The sequence below is a fragment of the Aedes albopictus genome, chromosome 2, assembly GCF_035046485.1.
Source record: "Aedes albopictus strain Foshan chromosome 2, AalbF5, whole genome shotgun sequence".
Taxonomy (NCBI): Eukaryota; Metazoa; Arthropoda; class Insecta; order Diptera; family Culicidae; genus Aedes; species Aedes albopictus.
This window is the reverse complement of record NC_085137.1, coordinates 487,784,964-487,811,744: the sequence shown is the minus strand read 5'-3', so window position 1 is coordinate 487,811,744 and position 26,781 is coordinate 487,784,964. Positions and strand designations below refer to the sequence as shown.

The window sequence follows — 26,781 nt, the reverse complement described above, 5'->3', positions numbered from 1 at the left end:
GAGCTTCCAGTTCAGTCTGAACGTCGTATATCTCGCGTTCTAGACCACTTAGAAGGATACTTTCTTCGGCAAACTTGCTCAGAAGACTAAGATCTTTCACATAGAAAACAATTTAGTTCGCGAATCATTCACTGCGTGGCGCTAGTGTTCTTATGAGCTTCCAGTTCAGTTTGAACGTCTTATATCTCGTTGTTGCCTCTGGCAGCACTGCTTGTACACTTATATGTGCACAGATAAAAATAATGAGGTTTACACGTCATGTAAACTTCATTTTAGTCATGTAAACTTCATGCTATGACGGTTTACATGATATTTCATGTAAATTTGTGTTATATGTCATGTAAATACTTTGAGTCATGCTGGATTACATGACATATAATGGAAGTTTACATGACATTTCATGAGATTTACATGATATGTCATGTAAACTTCCGTGATATCCCACGCTCCAATTATGTGCATCATATGGCACAGAAATTTACACTCTTTTTTCGATCTGTGTAGTCACAGTTGTTTCACGGCACGTCTGAAAGTGATAAGGGGAATAATTCGAATGACATTTAGGAGAAACAATAGCATAGAAGGCGAAACCTTTGTGTATAACTATCGAGGTGAACAGGATAGTGATGATGTAAAGCGAAATTATATTTTTTGTTGGTTCTTACGTTTAAAAATGATTACAAATTCTGAACTTTGTTATTATGAAGGCAATGTTCTGGACCACTTAAAGAGATACTGTCTTTGGCAAAGTTACTCAGAAGGCTAAGAGCTTTCGTGATGATTTTTCAAAAACAGGCTCGGAGGATTAAGTCGTGACTCAGTTCGATGATTTGAGATGATGTCTGTATGTGTGTATGTATGCATGTCTGTGCGCAAAATAAGTGCACTCACTTTTAAGGCTCTTCCCATTGGCCCATTTCCCATTTCGGATTATAGCTTGAATCAAACTGGAATTTTACCGCATTGTTTACTATTACAAATGGTCCATATCGGTCAAGGCGTTCCGGAGTTATGACCATTTCACTGATCCGGACCAGTACCGGTATAACTGGCCATATATAAAACTTAACCAAGCCCCACACATCAAATTGCGGTGATTAAAGATTGCAGCCTAATATTCAAGCTGGCGGCTCGAAATTCAAGATGGCGGCTGTTTAATGGTGTTGTAGACTCTACAATAGGCTGCGGCTTATTTTTCAAAAGTTGTTGAAACCTGGAATTCGTAAGCTCTTTTGGATTCAAATGACACAAAAAGAGAAACCTCTGAGTTTAAACGTTTCAAAATAGATAAATACCAAAAACCGTTCAGAAACACGTATTTTATTGGAAAAATCAGACTTTTGGCTAAATTTTAATAGTTTTCATGCTTAGTCTCGGGCTCAAAGTGAAAAGAATATCCTCAATGATCATATGGAATCCTTTAACTTCAGTTTTTGGAATGTTCTGAATCAAAAAATATTTTCATGTTCGAAATGAGAGAAAAAAATTTGAAAAAAAAAAATCCTTCAATGTGTTCCATATCCCTAAATATGAGGCTAAGTATCTGGTTTGGAGTAAAAAAATTGCGAAAAATCGTCAAAAACTCCAATTTTGCATGAAAAAATCAAGTTTTAAGGCATATTTTGGCAGTTTTTGGTGAAAAGTATCATAAAAATGACTACTTTGATGAAAAGTTTGTTTAGGACAAAGATAGGCAACGAAAATATCTACAAAAGCAAGCTAAAAAATTTAAAATTGGTCAAACGGTTAAAAAGTTATAGGACTCTAAAGTAATTTTTTTTTGAAAAAAAAAGAAAAAAAATGAATTAAATCTTCAAAAACTCATATTTTCCGTGACTTTGGAAAAAAAAATGTTCTACGAGTTTATTCGAAATTTAATTTGTGAGAAATTCATAAAAAAGATTGAAAATCGGTTGAAAATTGAGAAAGTTATGGCACTTGAAGTGAAAACACCTTTTTATTACTCGAAAATTCGACTTTGAAGCGATAGCGCGACCTCTAAATCTCAATATTTTTGGCTTAAACTCAGAGGTTTTTTTTTGTGTCATGTGAATCCAAAAGAGCTTACGAATTCCAGGTTTCACCAACTTTTGAAAAATAAGCCGCAGCCTACTCTACAACCATGCAATATCGATATATTTGGTATGGAAGGATGTCCGGCGCCCAAAAATGACCCAGGTGCATCATCATTACTCTGAAAGTCCCTTCGGGAATTTATTTGGCAATTCTTTTGCAAACTGTATTAGCTTTTGTGTCGACAATTGAACTCGCAATTTATTCGGCGAAACTTGTCAGAATTTTTTTTAGGAACTTCGTTAGAAATATCTTAAAAGAATTCTATGGCAAAAAAATATTCCAAATTTCTTTAGAAATTGCTACTACGAAAAATTCTCTGGGAATTCCGTCTGAAATTTCTTTTTGATTTTTACAATTCGTTTGAAAAATCGTATGATTATTACTTTGTAAATTTTTTCATCATTTTTCTGGAAACATCTTTGACAATTCTTACTAAACTTGATTGGCTGCTCCAAATTCAAGATGGCGGCTTTTTATGGGTATATTTTGCATAGGAAAGATGTTCGGAGTCCAAAAATGGCGAACCAAATTTTCAAGATGGTGGCCCACAATCCAACGTGGGTTTCATGGCCGTGCGGTTAGCGGCGTCAGTCGTCTAGGCGTTTCGTAAGCCTCGGAGTGCAGGTTCGATTCCCGCTCCAGTCGGGGAAAACTTTTCATCAAACGGAATATTCTCCATTGGGCCACTGTGGGTGTTATGTGTGTTGTCCGTTGACTCGTGTTAGTAATGTTCAGTCTGCGCAGCCTCTGGCTGAAAACGGTGTAGTCTTTTTATTGTCTTTTTAACATTGTGGCCTTAAATCCCAGATGACGACTGTTTAATGGTGTTATAGACCCTAGAACCATACAATATGGGTATATTTGGTAAAGAGAAGGAGTCTAGATTCCAAAGATGGCGACCAGAATATCCAAGATGGAGGTCTAAAATCCAAGATGGCGGATCCAAGTTCAAGATGGCAGTTGTTTAATCCGAGTTTTGCACAGTTGATATGGGACCAAAATGGAGCTTTCAAAGTATACAGGAGCTGAAGTTTTTGCACTTTTTATATTTTCCCATATAAACCGTGCCCCAGGCTAGTACTTGACCCGATTTTCTATTTAGTTTCAGGTATTTCGCTAACAAGCCCAGGTTCATCATCATTACTCTGAAAGTCCCTTCGGGAATTTCTTTGGCAATTCTTTTGGAAACTGTATTAGCTATTGTGTCGACAATTGAACTCGCAATTTATTCGGCGAAACTTGTCAGAAATTTTTTTTAGGAACTTCGTTAGAAATATCTTTAAAAAATTCAATGGCAAACAATTATTCTAAATTTCTTTAGAAATTGCTACTACGGAAATTTCTCTGGGAATTCCGTCTAAAATTTCTTTTCGTTTTTTTTTTTACAATTCGTTTGGAAAATCCTATGATTATTACTTTGGAAATTTTTTCATCATTTTTCTGGAAACATTTTTGCCAATTCTTACTAAACTCGAATGGACATTTAATTGGACATTTCCTTTGCAAATCGATTTGGCGAATTTTCTAAAAGTTGCCCTGTGAAAACGTTTCGAATTTTCTTTTGGCGGAATTTCTTCGGCAAATTCTTTGAAAACCTTTCTGCACTGTTTTGGAAAGTTCTCAGTCACGGATTGAGGATTCGATTCCCATTTCAGATGGAAGAAAAATTTCGTCAAACGGAAAATTCTTCATTGGACCACTGGAAGTCTTAAAGTCTTACATGTTATCCGTTGTCTAGTGTAAGTTATATTCAGTCTGTGGTCTCTGGCTGAAGACGATGTGAAAATTTATCAGGCAACTTTTACGGGATTTTCTTCATCAATTTGGAAGTTTCACCTGCAATCCCTTTGTAAATTAAGCTGACAATCACTTTTGTAATTCTTTCGATGGCTCCTTGCAACATTTAATTTTTGAAAAATTCTTCAGTATTCCTCTGGAAACTCCTTGGGAAAACCCTTAAAGAATTTTGTTAGTTATTTCTTTGGAAATTCAATTAGATACTCTCTTACGAATAAAAAAAATACAATGATATGGCCGGAAAAAATCTCAATGGAATAACCCAAAGAATTTCCAAAAATCAAGGTGTTTGCCAAAGAAGTTCTCAAAAAATTTGCCGAAATATTTCAAAAATCAATTTCCGAATACGTTTGATTGTTGAAATAGCTGAAGGCACCCTTAAAGAATAACCGAAGGACTTTCCAAAGGAATTGCTACTAAAATTATAGAAGGGAATTCTGAAGTAAATTCCGTTGCAGAAGAAATATCCAAAAAGAATACCGAATAAGTTGGCGAAGGCACTTCCGAAAGCATTCCAAAAGAAGTTTCCTAGAAAAACATGAAGAATTTTCCCGATTATTTCAAAAGGAATTTCCTGTGTGATTTCTATTGAAATTGAAGAAGACATTACCAAAGGAATTGCTAGATAATATCACAATCAATTGGCCAACGGAACTGCAGAAATAAGTCAATAAGAAATTGCAGGAAGAAATTTTAAAAGTATTTATCAAATGAACTCTCAAAGGAATTTTATAATGAATTTCCATTATGATTGCAGAACAAATATTCTAAGGAAATATGTATTGAAAAACAAATGCAAAAATAAGAACGAACAATTTGCGAAGAGAACTATCGAAGCAATTGACGAAGCAATCAAATAAATCAAAATAAAATTCTCAAAGAGTTTCCTGAAGGATTGCCAACCTGATTGCCAACAAAATTTAGAATAAATAAATTAAATATCGCTTAACCAGATGTAAGTAAAATCTCTTACAAGACACTTCTCTGAAAACACTGTCGCCATCGGTATTTCTGAGACAAACATGAATACATATCTGGAATTGTTATTAGGGGGCGTGTCACATATAAAAAATAAACTAAATTTGTCTAACTAAAGACATCTGAAATACAGTTTCTTATCTATTTATGTTGCCAAAATAGAGTTTGCGAAATTCGGTAAAAAAAACATGACAAATTCAATGAATTTTGTTTTGGCCGCCATAATGGCAGACTTTGGCACCTCCTCACGATTTCGAGAGTTCAAATCTCTTCGTAAACAAAATTGGCGCACTCAAGCTTTTTATTTTAAACTTATTACAAGTGAGCAAGAACAGAATAACAAAATTCACTGTTGTTTAAAGCTTGCTTCTCGAGATATGTGCGTCTGAAGTGCTGATGCATTGTTGAAGCGGGATTTCAAGACGTTTGTCCTTAATCGGATACGATTTATCGGTATTTTTTTTTTTTGACAAAAACAGGGCCTCTATTGCTGCAGCCTTAAATACGTGGGTATCCACCATGACCATGCTGGAGGTGACGGTTGCGATTCCTGGTAGATCCAAGAACTTTTCGTAAAGGAAATTTCCTTAACTTTATTGCACATAGAATATGATCGTGCCTTCCATATGCAAAAAGGTCATTGGCAGCAAGCCCGTGCACGAGGGAGGGGTTTTGGGGGTTAAACCCCTCCCTTGGTCGAAGTTCTATACATTAGGCGCCTCTCCGCTAATTACCAAAATTAGCAAAAACCCCTCCCTTGTCGCCTTTTCTGTGCACGGGCCTGATTGGCAGAGTAAGCTTTCAGTTAACCCGTTTGACCCCAGGTAAAAAATAAAAGTTCAAAAAATCGCCAAAAGCCCATTTCTCAACAGAATTTAACCAAATTTTAAACACAAACTCGCACAACACTATAGTTTTAGAAATATACGGGATCAACATTTTATTGGGCTTCTGGACGGAGTAAGGTCGGTGGGTCACTGGGTCAAGTCGTGCAAAAATAAGGCCAAGTACGATTTGCACCCCCATAGCTTTCTTCTTAACGAAGTTTTTTAATAGTATTTTGCACATTCCGTTGCCTTATGATAGTTGATGTTGCTACAGGTTCGAATTTGAGATTTTTCGATAGGTTTCTCTCGAGTTCTTGAGATATTCAACATTTCTGAACCATCCAAGTCTTCATTTGCGTTTGCTGTTTTCAAATGAAATTAAACACGAGATATTAATCCCTTATTGACCCCATAGTTCAGCGAAGACATGTTTAGAACATGTGTTGCTCTTGTAGTACTAATAATATTTCCTGAATATCTGGATGGGTTGTCCGAAACCGTCCTTACAAAACATGAACACTCGAAATAATCATCAAGGTTTATTTTCAATTATTTTTTATCGCTTTTATTTGCACCAATACATGAACATCTGTATAATGTTTGTTATATCAACGAGCAGTAGAAATTTTGGACGATCTGATTGAAGTCATGCCTTGACTACAGAGAACCGTAGATGGGCTACAATTAGACCTATTTGCATGCGGAAAACAACGGTTAGCTCCAGAAACCAATACTACATCGAACAAGAGCAAGTAAAAGCCTAGACTACATTCCTGAGCACCGGGATGGCATGGCAGAAGTCAGGCCTTGAGTTCATTGAGCTGTAGCTAAACTGTAATCACATGTTTTATCTATGTGGGACCTCTGTGCACCACATAAACTCATATTCTATCATGTGTCAAAAAAGGTCTCGAAGAACTATTCCTAGTAAAATTTGATGACCTAAGCGAAGTCATGCCTCGACTTCAGATAACCATAGACAGACAACGATGAGTGTTTTTTGTACGCGGAAAACAATGGTTAGCTCCAGAAACCAATACTATATCGAACAGGAGTAAGTAAATTCCTCGACTAGATTCCTGAATACACAGGACATCTTGATTGAAGTCATAAGCTGTTCTATGAGCTGTTGATGAACTGTAATCACATGTTTTGCCTTGTAGAATCTCTATTGACTACATAAACTCACATTCCATCATGTGTCAGGGAAAAGGTCTCTCATAACTATTCCTAGGAAAATTTGATGACCTAAGCGAAGTCATGCCTTGACTACAGAGAACCATAGATGGATAACAATGAGAGTATTATGCACGCGGAAAGCAATGGTTAGCTCCAGAAACCAATACTACATCGAACTGGAGTAAGTGAATTCCTCGACTAGATTCCTGAGTACCTGGGATGGCCTGGCTGAAGTCAAGCCTTGAATAAATTTAGATAAGCTGTAATCACATGTTTTACTTGTGTGGAACCTCGGTGCACTACATACAATCATATTCTATCATGTGTCAAAAAAAGTCTCGCAGAACTATTCCTAGTAAAATTTGATGACCTTAGCGAAGTCATGCCTCGACTTCAGATAACCATAGACAGACAACAATGAGTGTTTTTTGCACGCGGAAAACAATGGTTAGCTCCAGAAACCAATACTATATCGAACAGGAGTAAGTAAATTCCTCAACTAGATTCCTGAATACACAGGACATCTTGATTGAAGTCAGGCCTTGAGTTTTATGAGCTGTTGATGAACTATAATCACATGTTTTGCCAGTGTAGAATCTCTATTGACTACATAAACTCACATTCCATCATGTGTCAGGGAAAAGATCTCTTACAACTATTCCTAGGGAAATTTGATAAACTAAGCGAAGTCATGCCTTGACTACAGAGAACTGTAGATGGACTCCAATTAGACCTACATATTTGCATGCGGAAAACAATGATGGTCTCCAGAAACCAATACTACATCAAACAGGAGTAAGTAAAAGCTTCGGCTAGATTCCTGAGTACCCGGGATGGCCTGGCTGAAGTCAGGCCTTGAGTTCATTGAGCTGTAGTTAAACTGCACCCGAGCAGAGGAAAATATCAAAATAATAACAACGGAATCACAAAACATGTTTTGATATCTCGGTTTGTTATTATTAACTTATTAAGTCATCACCGTTCCATAACATGTTCTGTTGGGCAATCTTATTTTGTTATGATCGTGCTCTTGGTATATTTTCTTTAAATTACATTTCAATAACATGTTTTGTTGTAGCACAAGTTCAGTTATTATTGTGTCATTGAGACTGTAAAAATATTTGATAATTAATATTACATAACTAGCTTTGCAATCAGAACTACGCCATTCGAGATTTTCGTTGTTCACATCATTCCGTGAGGAATTGTAAGAGAAAATATTATTTTGTAATCAGTTCCTCTTCTTTCTGATATTACGTTTTAACTGTGACAAAGCCAACTTATCAGCCTTTTTTTTATAAGCACTTTGAAAAGTATACCTGTTTTTTTTTTCGTCTCAGTTTCATTTAGGTATGAATACGAATATACAGAGTGTAATAAACTGTTAGCCATTTTATGAAACATTATGGATCAACGTGCCTCTGGAGCTGACCTACTGATGTTTCTATCTGTATTCGATAATAAATCGCTTGCGACAACAATTGCGTCCCAATTATGAATGAAACATTTAACAATAGATCCTATTGTTGCGTATCCCATTGAATTTATATGGGACTTTGGAGAAGTTCCTATCCGCAATAGAAAAAAAAGCAAATTTTGTTTTCAGATTGTTATCAATAACTTATTCATATCAAAATTTGTTATTGAAATATTTTTAAAATTCGCTGTTATTAAGTTGTTATTGGAACTAACAAAAGATGTTATTAAACAGGTCTTCCAGGAACATTTTTTTGTTATATTTTTTGTTATTTTGCCGCTTATGACAGACAAGTTTATAACAGGATAGGTTATGTAAATAACATGAAAATAACTCTTTACGTTACTCAGTTATTTTTCCAAAATAACACATTCTATTATGCTGTTGTTATTCCCTTCTGCTCGGGCAATCACATGTTTTACCTATGTGTAACCTCTGTGCACTACATAAACTCATATTCTATCATGTGTCAATGAGTAGGTCTCTCAAAACTATTTCTAGGGAAATTTGATAAACTCATTCGCTCATGCCTTGACTTCTCCTACTCCTGTTCGATGTAGTATTCGTTTCTGGAGACAATTATTGTTTTCCGCATGCAAATAGGTCTAATTGTAGTCAATCTACGGTTCTCTGTAGTCAAGTCATGAATTCGCTTAGTTTATCAAATTTCACTAGAAGTAGTTTTGAGAGACTTGCTCATTGACACATGATGGATTATGAGTTTAGGTAGTCCAAAGAGGTTTCACACAGGTAAAACATGTGATTACATTTCATCAACAACTCAAGGCCAAACTTCAATGAAGATATCCTAAATACTCAGGAATGTAGTCGAGGAATTCACTAACTCCAGTTCCATGAAATATTGGCTTATGGAGCCAACCGTTGTTTTCTGCGTGCAAAAAAATCTTGTTGTCCATCTACGGTTTTCTGAAGTCAAGACATGATTTCGCTTAGGTCATCAAATTTTCCTATGATAAAAAATAATTGAAAATAATCCTTGGTGATTATTTCGAGTGTTCATGTTTTGTAAGGACGGATTCGGACAACACATCGAGATATTCAGGAAATATTAATTGTACTACAAGAGCAACACATGTTTTAAAGATGCTTCCGATGTCCTATGGGCACCGACGAACCGACGTGACAGTGGTGTTTCAAAACTGTCCCCCCTAAATTTAACGGTCGACCAGCGAAGCGAGCGAATGCTTCTGTCAAATCAGCGCAGACGCGAGCCTTTTCCTATATAAATACACAGGGGTTTGGAGTCAAGCTATCAAAACAACGCGAACCGTTATCGAGGAGGCGGTAGTGTTCGGCTATTTTTCATCATGGCGTCGGGGACAACAAATTTGAATTTATTTGTTCTAGCTGTCACGTCGGTTCGTCGGTGCTATGGGGTCAATAAGGGAATAATAACTCGTGTTTAGTTGCATTTGAAAACAGCAAACGCAAATGAAGACTTATATGGTTCAGAAATGTCGAATATCTCAAGAACTCAAGAGAAACCTATCGGAAAATCTCAAATTCGAACCTGTAGCAACATCAACTATCATTAGGCAACGGAATGTGCAAAATACCATTGAAAAACTTCGTTAACCTTCCAGGACGCGCGCCATCAAGCAGCTGGAACTGCACCGCGCTCGCGCTGTATATGACGAGCGAGATTTTTTGGTAGTGTTGTACTTTTTACAACGGCGCGCGCGCTGAAGGGTTAAGAAGAAATTTATGGGGGTGCAAATCGTACTTGGCCTTATTTTTACACGACTTGACCCAGTGACCCACCGGCCTTACTCCGTTCAGAAGTCCAATAATATGTTGATCTCGTATATTTCCAAAACTATAGTGTTGTGCGAGTTTGTGTTCAAAATTTGGATAAATTCTGTTGAGAAATGGGCTTTTGGCGATTTTTTGAACTTTTATTTTTTACCTGGGGTCAAACAGGTTAATAACTATGGAAGTACTCATAAAACACTGAGCTGATAAGCAAGCAATGTCCCAGTTGGGACGATACAATAAGAAGAAGAAGAAGGTGTTGCCAAAATCGGTAAATGACTGTATTCCGGTGAGCGTAGAGTTGGTGGCTGCATCAAATAGCAGACCCTACTTATTATTCTTCTTCGGTAAGCCACTGGTTCCGAAGTGTACTCAACCATTAACCAAATAATTGATTCGATAACCTTTTACATGCTACAAATCGTCAGACAGTTGAATCAACACTCAGCAGTGATCAAGTCTACGACCGATGGATGAAAACGTGAAACAAGAAGCCACCAAGCATGAAACAAACAAAACATTGCTGATAATCATCCATCGGAGCGCGTGTTTTTTCTTTATGACACACATCCTATATGAAATCGGATTTATTGGAAACAAAACATGGAGGTGATATAGTGAAAGCGACTCAATTTTCGTCCATCGGTATCCCTTCTTGGGTGATAACGAATGTCTTCTAGTGCGTCATCATGCTTGGTACGTAAAGCTCTAATAATCAAAGCGATCTACGAACAACACATAACTCCCAACAGAAAGCCCCCAAGAAAATACCTGGTGTCAGTATGGTGCGCGGTGTACTCGGAACCGTCCCGCCGTCGAATACCTCACCTGAAAAGCTCGAAGTCCTCAGCGGGACCGGATTGGCCCGATTCACTCCCGATCCAATGCTTGCCACCGAGTAGTCCGGATCCTCGGTAGATTCCTCCTTCCGGACGCTGCTCGATCGTCGCCGAGAAAACGAAGTTGTACCAACCGAAGCGCTCACACCGGACGTTGCCGTGGAAGCGCTCACGTTATTATTGCCATGACCGTTCAACTCCGGCAGCAGCCCGTTCCCGTTGGAGATCGAGTTGCTCCGCGGGAAGTTGGTGTCGTCGATCTCCTGGTTGAGCTCATCCGCGTCGTCGGAAATTTCGAACCGGCTGGATTGGTTCATTGTGAGGGACGAGGGCACGTTTTCACACACTTCTTGGAAAGACGGTTATATTCGAAGCACTGAACAACACACAGATAGAACAATAGACGTTGAGAAAAGGTCGCTGTTGCTAGGATAGATGGTGACGACCTGTGACGGCGAAGACGAAGACGACGACGACGACGGGTGATAATGTAAAATCGAATCGAATCGGAGTGCGGTTGCGAGTGTACTAAAAGGCTACCCAAGTGAGCTATGCATGCATGCTGTGCCGCGACTTGGAGGTTGAGGTCGACGCGATGGTGATCCGATCGGACAAACTCGCGTCGTCGCGATCATTCGCGACGCTTGCTCGTTCAACCGATGTTCGATCGGCGCGGTGCTAAAGTGAGTGGTCAACGAGGATAGTGATTAAAAGTCATGAGTTTGGGTTTAGTGGAGTGGAGCAGCAGCCGTCAGTGGAACATTTTTTTGTTGATGGTTTTATAGCGATTGGTTGTTTTGATTATGATCGCGTGGAGATTGTTGCGTTCCGTATCATACGGACAAACAATATTTCAGGATGTTGTTTTGTACCACTTGTACTGTCGTCTGAAAGGAATGGGATTGGAGTGATTGAACTGAAACGGATCGACACGTGTAGTGCCTCAATCAAGGTCAATTGGGCCATATATGATTGACCAGGTTGTCCAACCAGGTATATTTTTTACAACTTATATAATTCTAGAAAAGAATGTCACGCAAATGTTGCGGTTAGTGCTACAAATGTCATTTCGACATATCTAGATTCAATCACCTACAGCTCATTTCAGAAGCTGAATCTCAAAATATGGTTTATGGAGAACTTGTACTGCTAGACTAATTCTACAAGAAAGTCACGGAAACCCGCTCTCACTTTAATATTTAATGTCAATGTCATCGACTATCTTGCATCATCATGAATATCAAGTGACATTTTCTGAAGATAATCGGTGATATTTACCTTAATTATTGGAGATTTTTCCGTTACTTTCTTGTAGATAATACGACAGATCGCTGAAGTACTAGATTTGTGGTAAAGTGCTGAATTTTAGTATGATGAGAAGGTTGATTCTCCGTTTCTGCAATGAAATGGTGCAAAAAGCGTGGGTATTCTGATTTCTTGCCTAATTTGATGCTGTTTGAGAAAAACTTTGGCCAACAGTGTTGTTGTTTTCTCCATTTCTTGCAACATAAACAACATAGTTATCCAAAGTTTTGCTCAAACAGCATTAAATTAGGCAAGGAATCATAATACCCACGCTTTTTGCACCATTTCATTGCAGAAACGGAGTATTGACCTTCTCACCATACAAAAATTCAGCTCATTACTTCAAATCTAGTACTACACCGAACGTGTCCCATTCTACCAGCAAGTTTTTCATATATCATATAGGTTCAGGTTCCGCTAAAAATTCTAACTACCTAATTTTGGGTCGATTTTACTCGATTATCCGGAGTTGGGTTCTGAAACTTCGAAAACATATATGAGGAGAACGAAATGTTGCATGGAGCTGACATTTTGTCATGCTAACTTTTAAAAGAAGCCAGTAAAAAAAAATCAATTTTGTACATCATTTCGTTTACCAGGTATATGTTTGGGAAGCTTCAGAATCTGATTCCGGATACTCGAGTCTGACCTGTATATCGAATAAATTAGTTACCCAAAATTAGGTTGCTTTCCCTCCCTCCCCCACCGATGTTGTCGAAAATGAACAGAGATGCGTCTATCCAAAAGGGGATCCTTGAGCCCAGTAAGCCAATTTTGGATAAATGTAGCTTTACTAAAATTTGGGTTGAATAAGGTGGGTCTTTTACCTAGCGTGAGTTTAATCGATTTACTTCAATTTTGGCTTATTGGGATTCATTCTGAAGTATCTTCAGGGATTTTTGTAAGAAGTCTTTCATCAAATAGTCTAAAAGGAGCTCCTTTAGAGATTCCTCATGAATTCCTTTCAGCATTCATCTAGAATTCCAATCAGGGATTTCTCCTGGCATTCCGTCAGGGATTTCTCTGGGAGTTTCTTCAGGGTTTAAGGGTTGCTGTAGGAGTTCCTTCTGGGATCCATCTTTGGAATTTATTCAAAGATTACCGCCGGAGTTCGTTCAGTAATTTCAACAGGTATCCTTTTCAAGGATTACTTCATTAATTTCTCTTGGAATTCTTTCTGTAATTCCTCTTGAAACTCCTACAGAGGTTTCGCTAGAAATTAATCCAGAAGTTCCTTCAAGGATTCCTGCAGTATAGTAGTTCTAGCGGGCATTGCTCCAGAAGTTCCTTCATGAATCTCAGTAGCTCCAGGAGGATTTAGGGATGCCTCCAGAAGTTTTATACAGTGTGGCTCTAGAAGTTCCCTCAGGAATTCCATAAACGATCCTTTATAGATAAGGATTCCTTCTGAAGTTCTTTCAAAAATTAGTCCAGGAGTCCTTTCAGGGATTCCTCCAGAAGTTCATTTGCGGCCTCCTCCAGTAGTGTTTTCGGCGATTTTTCTCGGAGATCTCAGGGATGCCTCCAGGAGTTACTTCGGGGATTTCTTAAGATATTCCTTAGAAATTCTTACATGAGACCCTTTACGAATTTCTTTAGGACTATAAACAGGATATATCTAGGATTCTCTTGAAAGATCTCTCATGGAGTTCCTACAAAAATTCCTCCAGGATTTCCTTCAGGGAATCTTTAAGGATGTCCTGCTGGGATTCCTTTAATAATTCTTTATATAATATACCGACACAAACGTGCACAGCACACATACCAAGCCAGCTATGTCTCGTGATGAGCATTTTCAGCGATGAAAAGGACGGCTTGACTGCAAGGCGTCCGATCAACGGCGAAGGATAATAGCTGACAGCACTGAACGGTGTCGAACCCAATCGTGTGCTGTTAATACGGGCGGTGCTGTGGTGGATAGAAAATTTTCGCTCGCTGTTGACAATGGCTGAAGGCTACTCGCTTGTGTTTTCACAAAATAGCAAGGTTGCCTGAAGGAAGCTCTGGCAAATTCCTGGTGATACCCTTGGAGCAATTCTTGCAGAAATCCGAGAAGAAATTCCAGTAGGAATCCGTGGAAGCGTTTCTCAAGGAATCCTTGGAAGCTGTTCTCACTGAGTTCTCTAGAAGCGGAACCACAAACGCTGTAGGTTCAGGGCAACTTTAACTGAAATATATTTTCCATTAGGTTTACAATTAAGGCATGAATATTGGTTAACTTACAAATCTTCAGTTCTTTACACCATCTAAATCCCTCTCTTAGCTGGTAGCTTCTAGGTTAGGTTTTAAACTATTTGTTCAATTGTGAAAGAAAATTAATATTTTGCTGTATTTTTGTACAGCTAGATTAAGTAACTAACTATTTCTGCACATGTGAGAAACTCACGATTGAGTTCTTGGGAATAACAAACAGTTTCACCAAACCGGTGTCCAATTCAAATAATATTACTTGGAGAAATATGAATATTTAGGTTTCTTAAGGTTTGCAGATTTTCATCCAACCACTTGCCAACTTTGTTATTGATTTGTGACCTACATTGTCCTTCTTTGTCAAGCACCTTTGTCAGCTCAGCCCGTCCGGTGCAAAAAACAGGCGCGTAGCTATTTGAATATTAGAGCTGTTCGCCGTCACAGAAGCCTTTCTGAAGGAATTCCTTGGGGGAGTTTTTTGAAGAATCCCTGGAGGAATTTCTAGAGTAATTCTTGAGGGAACTCCTGGAGGAATTGTTGAAGGAACTTCTGGAGAAATTCATGGAGGAATCCCTGGAGAAATCCCTATAGGAATTCCTGAAAGTATACCTGGAGGAATTGCTTGAAGAATTTCTGGATGATTTCATGGAAGTATTTCTGGAGGAATCTTTGAAGCCTTACTGGAAGAATTCCTGGAGGAATGTCTGGTGGAAGGATCTCTGGTGCGATGCCTGAAGGAATACTTTGAGGAATTTCTGAACAAATTCTTGAAGAATTTCATGGATGAATACCTAGAAATGTTCCTGAGGAAATTGCTTGAGATATTCCTAAAGGAATTCCTGGAGGAATCCACGGAGAAATTGCTTTAGGAATTCCAGAGGAATCCTGGAGGAATCCCGGGAGCAATTCCTTGAGGATTTTCTGGAGAAATTTATGGAATTCCCTGGAGGGATTCCCGGAGGATATCTTTGAGAAATTCGTGGAGAAATTCCTGAAGGCAACCCTAGAGGAATTCTTGAAGAAATTTCTGGAGGAATTGCTGAAAAAATACATGGAGGAATTTCTGGAGGAATCGTTTGAGGATTTTTTGGAGAAATGTTTCAGTGCTTTTTTGGAAAACTCCTGGAGGAATGACTGGAAGAAATCTTGGAGGAAACCCTGGAGGCATTTCTGGATGAATTTCTGGTGAAATCCTTGGAAGAATTTCTAGAAGAATCTCTGGAAGAAGTCCTGGAGGCACCCTGGAAAAAATCCAGGAAGAATTCCTGGAGAAATTCCTGGAGGTATTCATGAACGAAACTCTGAACAAATTCCACGATAAATCTCTGGAAAAATCATTAAAGAAATTTCTGGAGGATCTAGAAAGAATATATATGTGAATGCATATACACTTGGGTGGGTTTTTGGAAGAGAAGAGTGAGGGCAGTCATGCTGCAGCATGAGACGTAGCAGAACATGGAACAATATAAAAGAACGTTAAAACAGCAGATCTGCCTCTTCCAGGAGAAAAAGCGCTGCCTGGAAGAAACGGAGTGCGAACAAATGGTACTGCTGGGTTCCGGGTCATTTGGCCGAACGTCATTTGGCCGAAAAATTAATGATGAACTTAAGTGACCATTGCATTGTTTCCCGTCTCAGAATATCTTAAAAGAACAGTATATTCAAAGAAGGAAAAATTGCTGATAAAATATCGGCAGTTTTAACGCTAACTAATCCATTTAATATTCAACTAGAAAGAATAGCCTATGATTGAAAGAAGGGAATACTTCTGATTATCAGTTTGGCAGTTAGAATGTCAGAAGCTTTCTCTGAATTATTTTGATCATGATTCGGCCAAACGGCATTCGGCCAAATGTCCCTTTCGGCCAGATGGCATTCGGCCAAGTGGCGTTCAGTCAAACGACATTCTAACCAATAGCAAAATAAGATATTTGAAGATCAATCAAATAGCTCACTGGTATTGGCTAGATCTTACTAAGAGCTCAATGTGCTATGATGATGATGATGTTCCAAGAATAAAATTGAGATATTATTTTCAGTACTTTTACCTCTTATCTCAAACAAATATCACTTTTTGTTCTCCATATCAAAATATGATATTATTGAGCTTTTTTCCTCTGCTCGGGAGAAGCTGAACGCATCCCGCAAAGGCTTCGTGCTGCGAGCTGAAATTTGTTGAGAGAAGGACGGGAGCAACTTGACGGACGGGCGTGAGGGAATCGAAAAGTGGAAGCAGCACTTCGACGAACACCTGAATGGTGCGGGAAGCGCAGACATGGAGGCAGTGGCGTAGCTAGGAATTTGGGGGCCCGGTGCGGAACAAAATTCGTGGGCCCCCATGAAAATTACTGATCGCACTGTTGTATTTTGTACAAAACGATGAAAAAAAAAACAATGAAATCCATCAATGAACGTAAGATTTTTTCTGAGAATTATGTCGATTTTTTTTTTAACAAATTATTTGGGAATTGTACCAAGTAATCTTTAAGGAATTCCTTCAAAATTGCTTTACCGTTTTCTTTAAAAAAAATCTTTCTTGAAGAACAACTTGTCTTCAAGAATCTTTCAAGCCGTTAATGCAAGGATGTCATTCAGTATTTCTATAAGCACTCCTTCAGGAGTTCTTACAGTGTTGTCTCCGAAGATGTTTTCAAAAATACTTCAAAGTACTTCAAAAGATTCTTGCAAAGGCTTCATCAAGTATTTCTCGAAACTTTTGTTCAGGAAGTCCACAGGGTTTCTATCAATAATATCTCTTAAGATGCATCTTGAAGATTCCAGAAAAAAATGCTACAAAAAATTCTCCAAAGATTTTTTGGAACCACATAATCTTCCGAAAAAATAAAATCAGAATCGGGTTCTGTAGGGGTATCCCGATTATTTCATAATCGGAATCTCCGTCCAAAAAATAGTCGAAATCCAAAAATCGTTTAAAAAATCTCTGAGAATTCCTGGTAGGGTCCGGTCAACATGCCCTTAATAATCCTACAATCGCAAATGAATTCTATTTGAAAACAAAGCGATTACGGAACCGATGATTACGTAATTTTTGTTATCATTCGTGCTCACTTCTAACAAAAATACAAAAAAAGAAACAAGACAAAAAGCGCTTCATTCCTTTGATTTGAGACGGATGAAAATTGGAGCGTATATGCTTAAGGGCCGATTTCTTCACCTAGGCTTAACCGATAAGCCCGGCTTACCCATATTGTTAAACCAGGCTTAACGCTTCAGCCAGGGTGAAGAAATCGCCCCTAAATAGTAAAGGAACAGATGCCCTATCTTATCAATAAAAAAAATCTCATATTACTCCAAGGATTCCTCCTAAGACTGTTTTGCTACTTTCTTCAGGAATTCTTTAAGAATGCCCAGAAACATCTTTTAAGTGATTAATGCAAGATTAAGATTTCATAGAGGATATCCATAGGGAATTCTTCAGGAATCGCTTTTAGAAATCCTACGGGAATTTTTCCAAAAATTTCTTAAATATTTCTCCAAAACAAAACTTTCGAAAATTATCAAAAAAATTCTTTCAGAATTCCTTTAAGGATCTTGTTAGAAACTACTGCAAGGGTTTCATCAATCGGATAAAGCTTTCCTTGTTTAATTTATTTAACAATTTCTCCAATAATTCTACCGAGGATTACTTTTGGGACTTTTCCAGGACTCGCTTTAGGAATTCTTCCAAGGTTTAATTCAAAATTTTAATGAAATTCCTGCAAAGAGGCCTTTAGAAATCCCTCCCAAACTTTCCTCGGGAATTTTTCTAAAGATGTCTTTAGTAGTTCATCCAATACATGCTCTTACGATTTCTCCAAAGATTCGTTCAAAATTTTATAAAGTATTCTCTTAGAATTTCCTCAATTGATTTCATTCATTCTTACTTAAACTTTCAGGACGCGCGCCTGTTCGAGTCTAAAAATACACTGTGCTTGCGCTGTATACGACGAGCGAGGTTTTTTTTGGCATTGTTGTACTTTTTACAACGACGCGCGTCCTGAAGGGTTAAACTGATGTCCCCAAGTATTTCATAATTTTTTTTTTTACAACAAATCTTTCGGGCATTCTTTCATGCAAGGATTTCTTCATGTATTTTTATAATTACTTCAGCAAGATTTTTTCGAAGATTTTTAAGAAATTCCTCCAATAATTTATTCAAGGATTCAAGAACTCCTCATTAGAAATTTAAAAAATATAAGATTATTTTTCAGGAAATAAATTGAAAATAAAACATTATTAGAAATTGCTTTGTGATTTTCTTAGGAAATTGTTTGTAAACTTCTCTTTTTTTTTTTTTTTTGGAAATTCCTTAGGTAATTCCTTTGCGATTTTCTTCGGCCGTTTTAAATTCTTGTTTTTTTTTAATTCCCTAGAGTGTATCTCATAGAACTGCAAAACCAGGCAAAAACCAGCTGCATAACAGACGTAATTCTGTAAAGAATTATGAAAAACAAAATCCAGAGGAATTACCAAAGAAATTTTCTGATGAATTACCGGAGTCAGTCAAACGAATTGACTAAGGAATTTTCAAAGTACCTGTCGAATGCATTTCTAAAGGAACTATTGAAATAAAAACAAACGTAAATTTCAGGCATATTAGCAAAGGGACTGCCGGTGAATCTTTCAATGAAAGGAGTTTCTTGATGAATTTCCAAAGCAATTGCCCACAGAATATCGAAACTTCAAAAATAATAACTAAAATCAATTTCGAATATTATTGTCGAAAAATTATCAAAAGAGCTACCAAAAGAAATTCCAAAGAAATTGCCGAAAAAAATGCCAAATGAATTAATTAATTAATTTCCATATGAACTGGCGAAGAAGTTTCCAAAAAAGTGTTAAAGTTATTCCCAAAGTAATTATCAGATGATTTTTCAAATGAATAGTAAAAAAACAGCAAAAGATTGCAGACAAAACTTTTAAAGAAATTTCCGTAGAAATAAGAATCTGAAGTTCGTAAAGTCATTGCTTCATTAAAGAAGTTTTCAAAGGAATTGCCTAACAATTTCTCAATAGATCTGCCGCAGAAATTTTCAATGATACTTTTAACAGAGATCCTAAAAAAAGCTTGAGAATTTTTACCAAAGGGATAGCGCACTCAATTTTCGACACAATAGCTGAAACAGTTTCCAAAATAATAGCCACAGAAATTTTCTAGAAATAATGCAGAATGAAATCAGAAAAAAAATCCTTGGAGAATTCCCAAAGGAATTTTCGAAGAAAATTTTTAGAGTATTTGCTGAAGAGATTAAGATATTCCTTAACGAATTGCTGCACGGATTTTCAAAGTAATTGGTGAAAAAAAAACCCAAAAGAAATTTTCGAAGAAATGCATCAGAAATTCTAATAAAAAAAACTTATTTCCTTCCAGAATTCTCACAGAAACTCCTCCAGAAAATTCTACTGTGATTCTTTCAATGAATCCTTCAGGTATTCTTACAAGGTTTCTTTCAGGAACACCAGTTTCGTCCAGATTCCCTTCACGAAACTTTTAAAAATGATTCTTACGATTGCATGATGCATTTGTTCCAAGTGAGGAACTCCAAGAACTTTTTCTTGAATATATTTTACGATTTATCTAGGAATTACTTCAAGGACTTCTTTACAAATTTCTCTAAGATTTCCTTCGAAAGTTGCTACAAACTCCTCCATGCGTTTCTGAAGCAATTTCTTCAATTATATGTATTCCCATGAATTTTATAAAACGTTTCTTAAGATTTCCACAAATAATTCTTTTGGGGCTACCTCACATAATCACTTCAGCAATTTTGGAGAAGAATCCTTTAGGAATTCTTTTTTTTAAAGAAATTTCTCCAAGAATTTCTTTTTGCAATACCTCAAATGGTTTTTCTTGAAGTCCTTCAAATGATATCTTAAGAATTTGTTCAAGCATTTCTTTAGTACTACCTGCAGGGATTTCGTCACAATTCCTCCAATAATTGCTGTAGAAAATCGACCAAAGATTCCTTATGCGAATTTTTCAAGTCCTTTTTCACAATTCGTTCAATAATCTTTATGGAAGTTCAGTGAAGATTTAATCTTTTTCTCCAAGGATTTTTTTTTCAAGCTACAATACAAATATTCGTTCATGGATTTCCTTCAGATAATCCTACAAATATGAACACATTCACCCCCAAAGGATTTATACAGAATTTTCCCCAGGAGGCATAAATTCCTCCAAATATACAGGATCTCTTTTATTTTTCGATTTGCTCCAAAGAATTTGAGAGGAATTCATTGAGGTTTCCGCCATTGATTTCTTTGAGAAATAATAGGCATGTCATCATTAGTTCTTCCAAAAATCTCTTTGCCTTCAAAATTTCTTCAGGAATTCTTTACCTAAATCCTCAAGCTACTCCTTGTACTATAGTAACCCTTCAAGAATGTCATCAAAGATACCTGCAAAATCAACCCAATGATTCTTTCCGAATACGTCTCGGAATTCATCAAGACAAACATTCTATTAGAAATTCCTCCAAAAATTCTTGCAAACATTTCTACAAGAATTCCTTCGGGAATACCTCCACAATTTCTTTAGAAAATCTTCCAAGGATCCATTCAGGTATGGCTCCAAGCGTGATCTCCGAAATTCATGAAAAATATTTTCCATGAGGAACTCCTACAAGATTATTTCTTAAGGCTCATCTGAGGGATTCCTTAAAGGACTTCATGACGTAATCCATGTAGGATTTTATGAAGGAATTCGAAGAGGTATTCCTGATCGAATGTTTGAAGAAATTCCTGAAAAAAACCTTGTAGGAATTCCTGAAGGATTTCTTGAGAAGTTCCTGTAGAAATACTTGGAGAAGTTCCTGAAGGAATGCATCATTGTAAGCTTTCCTAAATCAATGCTTAGAGGAATTTCTGAAGTAATCCCTGAAAAAAGTTCTGAAGTTAATCTTAAAGGAATTTTTGTAGAACTCCTGATGTAACTCCTGATAAATCGTAAAAGATATCCCCAGAGACAAGTACCTTAACTGACGGAATTCCCGCAGAAAACCTTCAAGGAACATGTAGAAAGAAATACTTGATGAAATAGTTGGAATAAGTTGATTGCATTTTTTATACGAGAGTAAAACTTATCCACAAACTTTTGTTATTACAGTTTTGACGTGACATGTGTTTAGATCTTAACTTTAATAAATGAGACCTCTGAATTTCAACTGCTATCCTAAGCTAAGTAAACAGCTATGTTTGGTCCTGTGGTTGGGATAAGTATCAGGGACATTTTCATTATGCTCATAAATTTTACTTCCATATCGGTACCGTCACCGGGGTCAAATTGATCTTCGGGTTGAAATTGATCAGTCGTTTTTCATGTAGATAAAGCATTTTTTGAATAGTTTCCTTACAAATATCGTTTAGCATCAGATTCCAACAGTATGATACTATGCTTTTTCTAACGGAAAAACGGTTGATCAATTTCGACCCGAAGATCAATTTGACCCCGGTTTACGGTACTGAATTTCGTAAAATTATATTTTGATTTCTAGCACATCTTTCTTGTATTTCGGGACCCCTGTAGATACAAAGAGCAATCATCGAAAAAAAAGGACTTCAAATAAGTCATCTGTGTGCCCATTTCAAAATCTCACGAAGGGGCCCCTACAAACCCTTCAGCAGATCTGCAAGTATTGAACTTATAATTGTAGCAAACTTTCGCTATTTAAAAAACTTTATTCAAACTAGTGTAAGAAACCTTCACTGATTTGGAGGCCCCTTGAATTCGGGGGCCCGGTGCGGACCGCACCTCCGCACCCCCCCCTTGCTACGCCACTGCATGGAGGACTAAGACATCGGGAGAAATGACTACGTCAGTACAGCAGGGAGCAACAACGAGCCAACTCCTACGTTGAGGGAAGCTGAGGATTCCATCCAGCAGCTCAAGAACAATAAGGTAGTTAGTAAGGATGGTACCGCAGCGGAACTCATCATGATGAATCCGGAAAAGTAGGCCACCTGTCTGCACCGGGTAATAGTTCAGATCTGGAAAACCGAACAGCTACCGGAGGAAGGAAAGGAAGTGGCCATATGCCCCATCTACAAGAAAGATGACCAATTGTACTGTGCAAACTTCCGAGCGATCACAATTCTGAATGCTGCCTACAAAGTACTATCCTAGATCATCTTTCGTTGTCTTTCACCTAAACTGAATAGGTTTGTGGGAAAGTTATCAAGCCGGCTTCGTCGATGGCCGATCGCCAAGGGACCAGATCCTCACCGTGTGATAAATCCTCAAAAATGCCGCGAATATCAGGGCATCACTTGTTCATCAACTTCAAGGCAGCGTACGACAGTATCGACTACACAGAGCCATGGAAAATCATGTACGAGAACAATTTCTCCGGGAAGCTCACTACACTAGTTAAAGCCACGATGGCCAAGGGCGTAGTCAGCTTTTCGGTCAGGGGGGGGGGGGGGTGGGGCGAGCACCCTTAGCATATTTATACCTACTAGATCTTTTACAGACTAAACGCAACATGAGAATGTTGAATATATTAACACTATATTCTTAAAGCATTATTTACCCCTTCAGCAGTCATGCTGTTTAATTTTGGACAAAAAGTCCACTTGTTCAGAATAAATCAGTGTGGTGAAAATGTCTACATAACGTCTTTTATGACTAACTGAAGTTCTTTCAGTAATTAATCATCTTGTTTGCTGGGATTTCCCTAAAGACAGTTTATATACTCATATACTGCATTTACTCATCTCAGAGATCCTGTAATAAGTCAATTGATGTATAACCGTAAGGTTTCTTGGTAAAATTCTTGCAGGTATTCTTGTGAAAGCCTAGAAACTATCACTGGAGGAAACACTCGAATAATCCCAATAAGGCTCCCTGGAGAAATTTTGAATAAAATTCTGGAGGTATTTCAGCAGAATTCTCAAATAATGGAATTCTTGGAGAACTCCTGGAATTCGCCTGAAGGAATTCCTGAACAAAATCGCTGGAATGTATTCTAAAGGAAAGTCTGGAGGAATTGAAGAAGGTATTCCAAGAGAAATTCATGTTGCATTTTCTGCAGAAATTCCCGGAGGAAACCCTGGGAGAATTCTGAAAGAGTCTTCCCTAGATGAGTTCCTTAAGATTCAGAGACGAATGCCTCAGAGGTCCTCCACTTCATATTTTTTTTTGAATTGCTTTCATTTTTATTAAAAAACTTTGTTTTTATGATGCTTCGTTCTTGAGTTATTGTTTTTCAAAAAAGGCACATTTGGACATTTTTCAACAAAATTGGCCATAACTCAAAAAACAAAAAAAAAAGTGCATTCCAAAAATATCAGCGATTAAAGCTTATAAAGAAAACATTAAAAATAGTTTTCCGGCTTTTCTTTACGAATTTTCTCAACTGTGGAAAATTTTGAGGAAAACTTTTTCCAGTTTACATGTTTTTGGATTTCTGAGAAAATTTGCTTTCATTTTCTAACACAAATGTTTCTGCAATGCTTCGTTCTTGAGTTATGATTTTTCAAACAAAGTAGTGTCAGGGGCAACAAGTTTTCCGGGAAAATAGGCGACCCTGATTTTTTTTTCATGTTTTTTTTGGGAAACAAATGGAGACGCTTGGTTGTTGATGCCTCGCTTCGTGGTTGATGCTACCCATTTTAAGTTATATGCTTTGCAATGACAAATGGTATTCTACGCTACATTCGTTATCGAACACGGGAAAAATTCGTTGCCGGATCCATGAATAAAATGTTATGAAATCATAAAACTTGTCGCTTCATGATATTGTAACTACAAGTCATGATATCGTGACGTTAACAACGATTATCATGAATAATAATAACTGATTCCATCAACAAAAGCCATGGCCGTCAAAAGCGTTATGAAAAAATTAAGCTCGTTTTCATAAATTGAATACCATATAGCTGAGTCATGGTAGCATGACTCTGAGTCATACAACTATGACGCTGAGTCATCTCAACCAGAAGCTGAGTCGTATGATCATAACGCAGAGTCATAAAACCATGAATCACAACAAACGAATTTGGGCACTGTAAGCGTTACGCAAACCCTCGTGCAGAATCACTTACGCCATTTTTGTCACTTCTGTCAAGGCGCCTTTTGTGAGCGGCAGTGTTTTTTTTTTTGCTTATTCGTTTATTTACAAGGCTCGGGCGCCACATGGGCATAACGGAGCCGGAATCATTTGAACATATTTATAATTTTAAATTACAAATGTACAATTCTATAAGAGCGGCAGTGTTTTCCGGTGAGATTTTTTTTTGGTTTTCAAAAAATTGTAGTGAATTGTTCTTACTTAAATAGTAGTAAACTATATAATTATTGAACTACATTCCAGAAATTGAAAGTGAAAAAACTGCATATTCCGGCACAAAACTCCGGCCAGCTGCATCAGCAGCAGAACAATCAAGCTCACGCACAATTCCGGCACAAAATTTTGGCCAGCTTCACCAGCTGAAGAAAAAATACGGTATTATTGACAAATACCAGAATCATAAAAATTACTTCAATATTCAGGAACCTTGTTCATGATTTCAGAGTGCGTGCTTCACGATAACATGACCTTAAATGCCACTTTGCACCAATTAATCCGATAGTATAAATTACAAATACTAGAATCATGCATACTGCTTATGTTTTTATAACATTAGGTAATAAATTCAGAACATGTTTTATGATAACATGACCAGTACTACCATTTTTCGCAAATCGATCCAGTACCATAAATGACAAATACTTGCACCATGAGTAATGCTCAAGCTTTCATAAATTTAGTTCATAGTTTGAGTACGTACTTCATGATAATATGAACCGACTTACCAAATTTCGCTAATAAAACTGGAACCTGTAAATGACAACTACTAGTTCTATGAATACCGCTTCTGGTTTTATGAATCTAGTTAATAGTTCTGGTATTCATGGGCATGATATCATGACTAAACTTACAACTTTTTGTCAATAAATATGAAAAACGTAACGCCAAGGTGACGTTACGGCAACATGAGTCATGAAATTATGACCTTTTTTTGTGGTGTATATTTATAACATGAAAACACACATTTTACGCGAAATTATGACTCATTTAGCAGGTTTCAAGCAGCGGATTTTTTTCCCGTGAATCAGGTTTTAATAAAAGCTGAAAACCATGAAAGCTTTGGCCAATTCTTGCTATGTATTTTGAATTGCATATTGAATGACATGATTCTGTCGATTTCCGCTGCTGTTCTATTTGTTGTTGAATTGGGTTATGTAAATATTGTGCTGAATTTGGCTGCTATGGTTGGTGAAGCACAATAAAATTAGTGAAGCAAACGGGGTTTTGGTTTAAACACTTTTTGGATGACATCATGAACACAGTCATATCATTCTTCCATATTAAGTGATCTGCATTGTTTGTTTACTATCATACACTTTGTTCGATCTAACCATTAGCAACATTGTATTTATTCTCAAAGTACTTCTCGACCATGAGCTCAGAAAAAAATCACATATTCTCACCCCCTACATTAGCAGCAATTAAGCTAAATCGATTCTTCAATAGCAAACAACATCGTCTCCCTCTCTTGATCCGCACCACCTCCTCACCCGCTAATCCATCAGCAATGACACATCATCAGAATTTCAAATGCAACAGGTTTTCCTCACTGACTGCCACTCACACCACCCTCACTACTCACGCCAACCGAACGGGGATTTTCTCGCTACCATCGGATACAAACTGATGTGCAAAGTGAGGGAGATACCACTCCATCGAATAACCAACCAACTGTTGCTACTGTTCCGACACATCCGACACGACACAGAGTAACTCGTTACGGTGCCACCTGTTGATTCCGGTTGGCCATCGATTTCGAGTCGCAATTTATAATCCGGTCTCGAGTCATCGATGTAAGGGTCACTGCTCTTGCCAAACAAATTTCAAGGACTCTACGCCTTTTGGTGGCCCTTTGCCACCCAATCATTCATGTATTTATCCAGTGAACAGTAAACCAATTCTTCCTGGATCGAACGAGTTTTCCCTTTTCGAGATTTCGAATAATCAAAACACTATCGAATTAATTGCTTGAACTACGAACAGTGATACTAATCCATTTTCGGACAGGGAAGTTTTAACCCGGCGATGAAACCGATCATAACAAATGCGTTCGAGGCTAGCGAGGTTGCAACAGCATCGGCTAAATAAACCGGTTTCAAAGGGAAAAGTAACATGGTTTTTCGACGAAACTGATTAGGCTGACACGTGCAAAGCAAGTAAAGGTCAATTCTACCAAGACAAAGTATACGGTCGCGGGTAGAGACAGAGGTAGGTTTAATGATTTGGTGGTAATGTAGCTATCAATAAGGATATCTTCAAAGTGTTCAAGATAC

At 37.5% G+C, this 26,781-nt stretch overlaps 1 protein-coding gene across 3 annotated transcripts in view; it reads right to left on the bottom strand.

The window, feature by feature from the left end:
* The window catches only part of LOC115263514 (GTP cyclohydrolase 1), a 77,220-nt gene that overhangs the window by 31,272 nt on the left and 19,167 nt on the right, over nucleotides 1-26,781 (bottom strand). The window contains exon 2 of one of the 3 annotated variants that reach the window (XM_062854186.1): nucleotides 10,879-11,392. The exons of 1 other annotated variant lie outside the window; for it this stretch is intronic. In XM_062854186.1, the coding sequence (XP_062710170.1) occupies nucleotides 10,879-11,263 (385 nt within the window). In that variant the 5' untranslated portion in view covers nucleotides 11,264-11,392. The remainder of the gene's footprint in view (nucleotides 1-10,878; nucleotides 11,393-26,781) is intronic. One more of the 3 variants, XM_062854187.1, reaches the window with a different exon arrangement.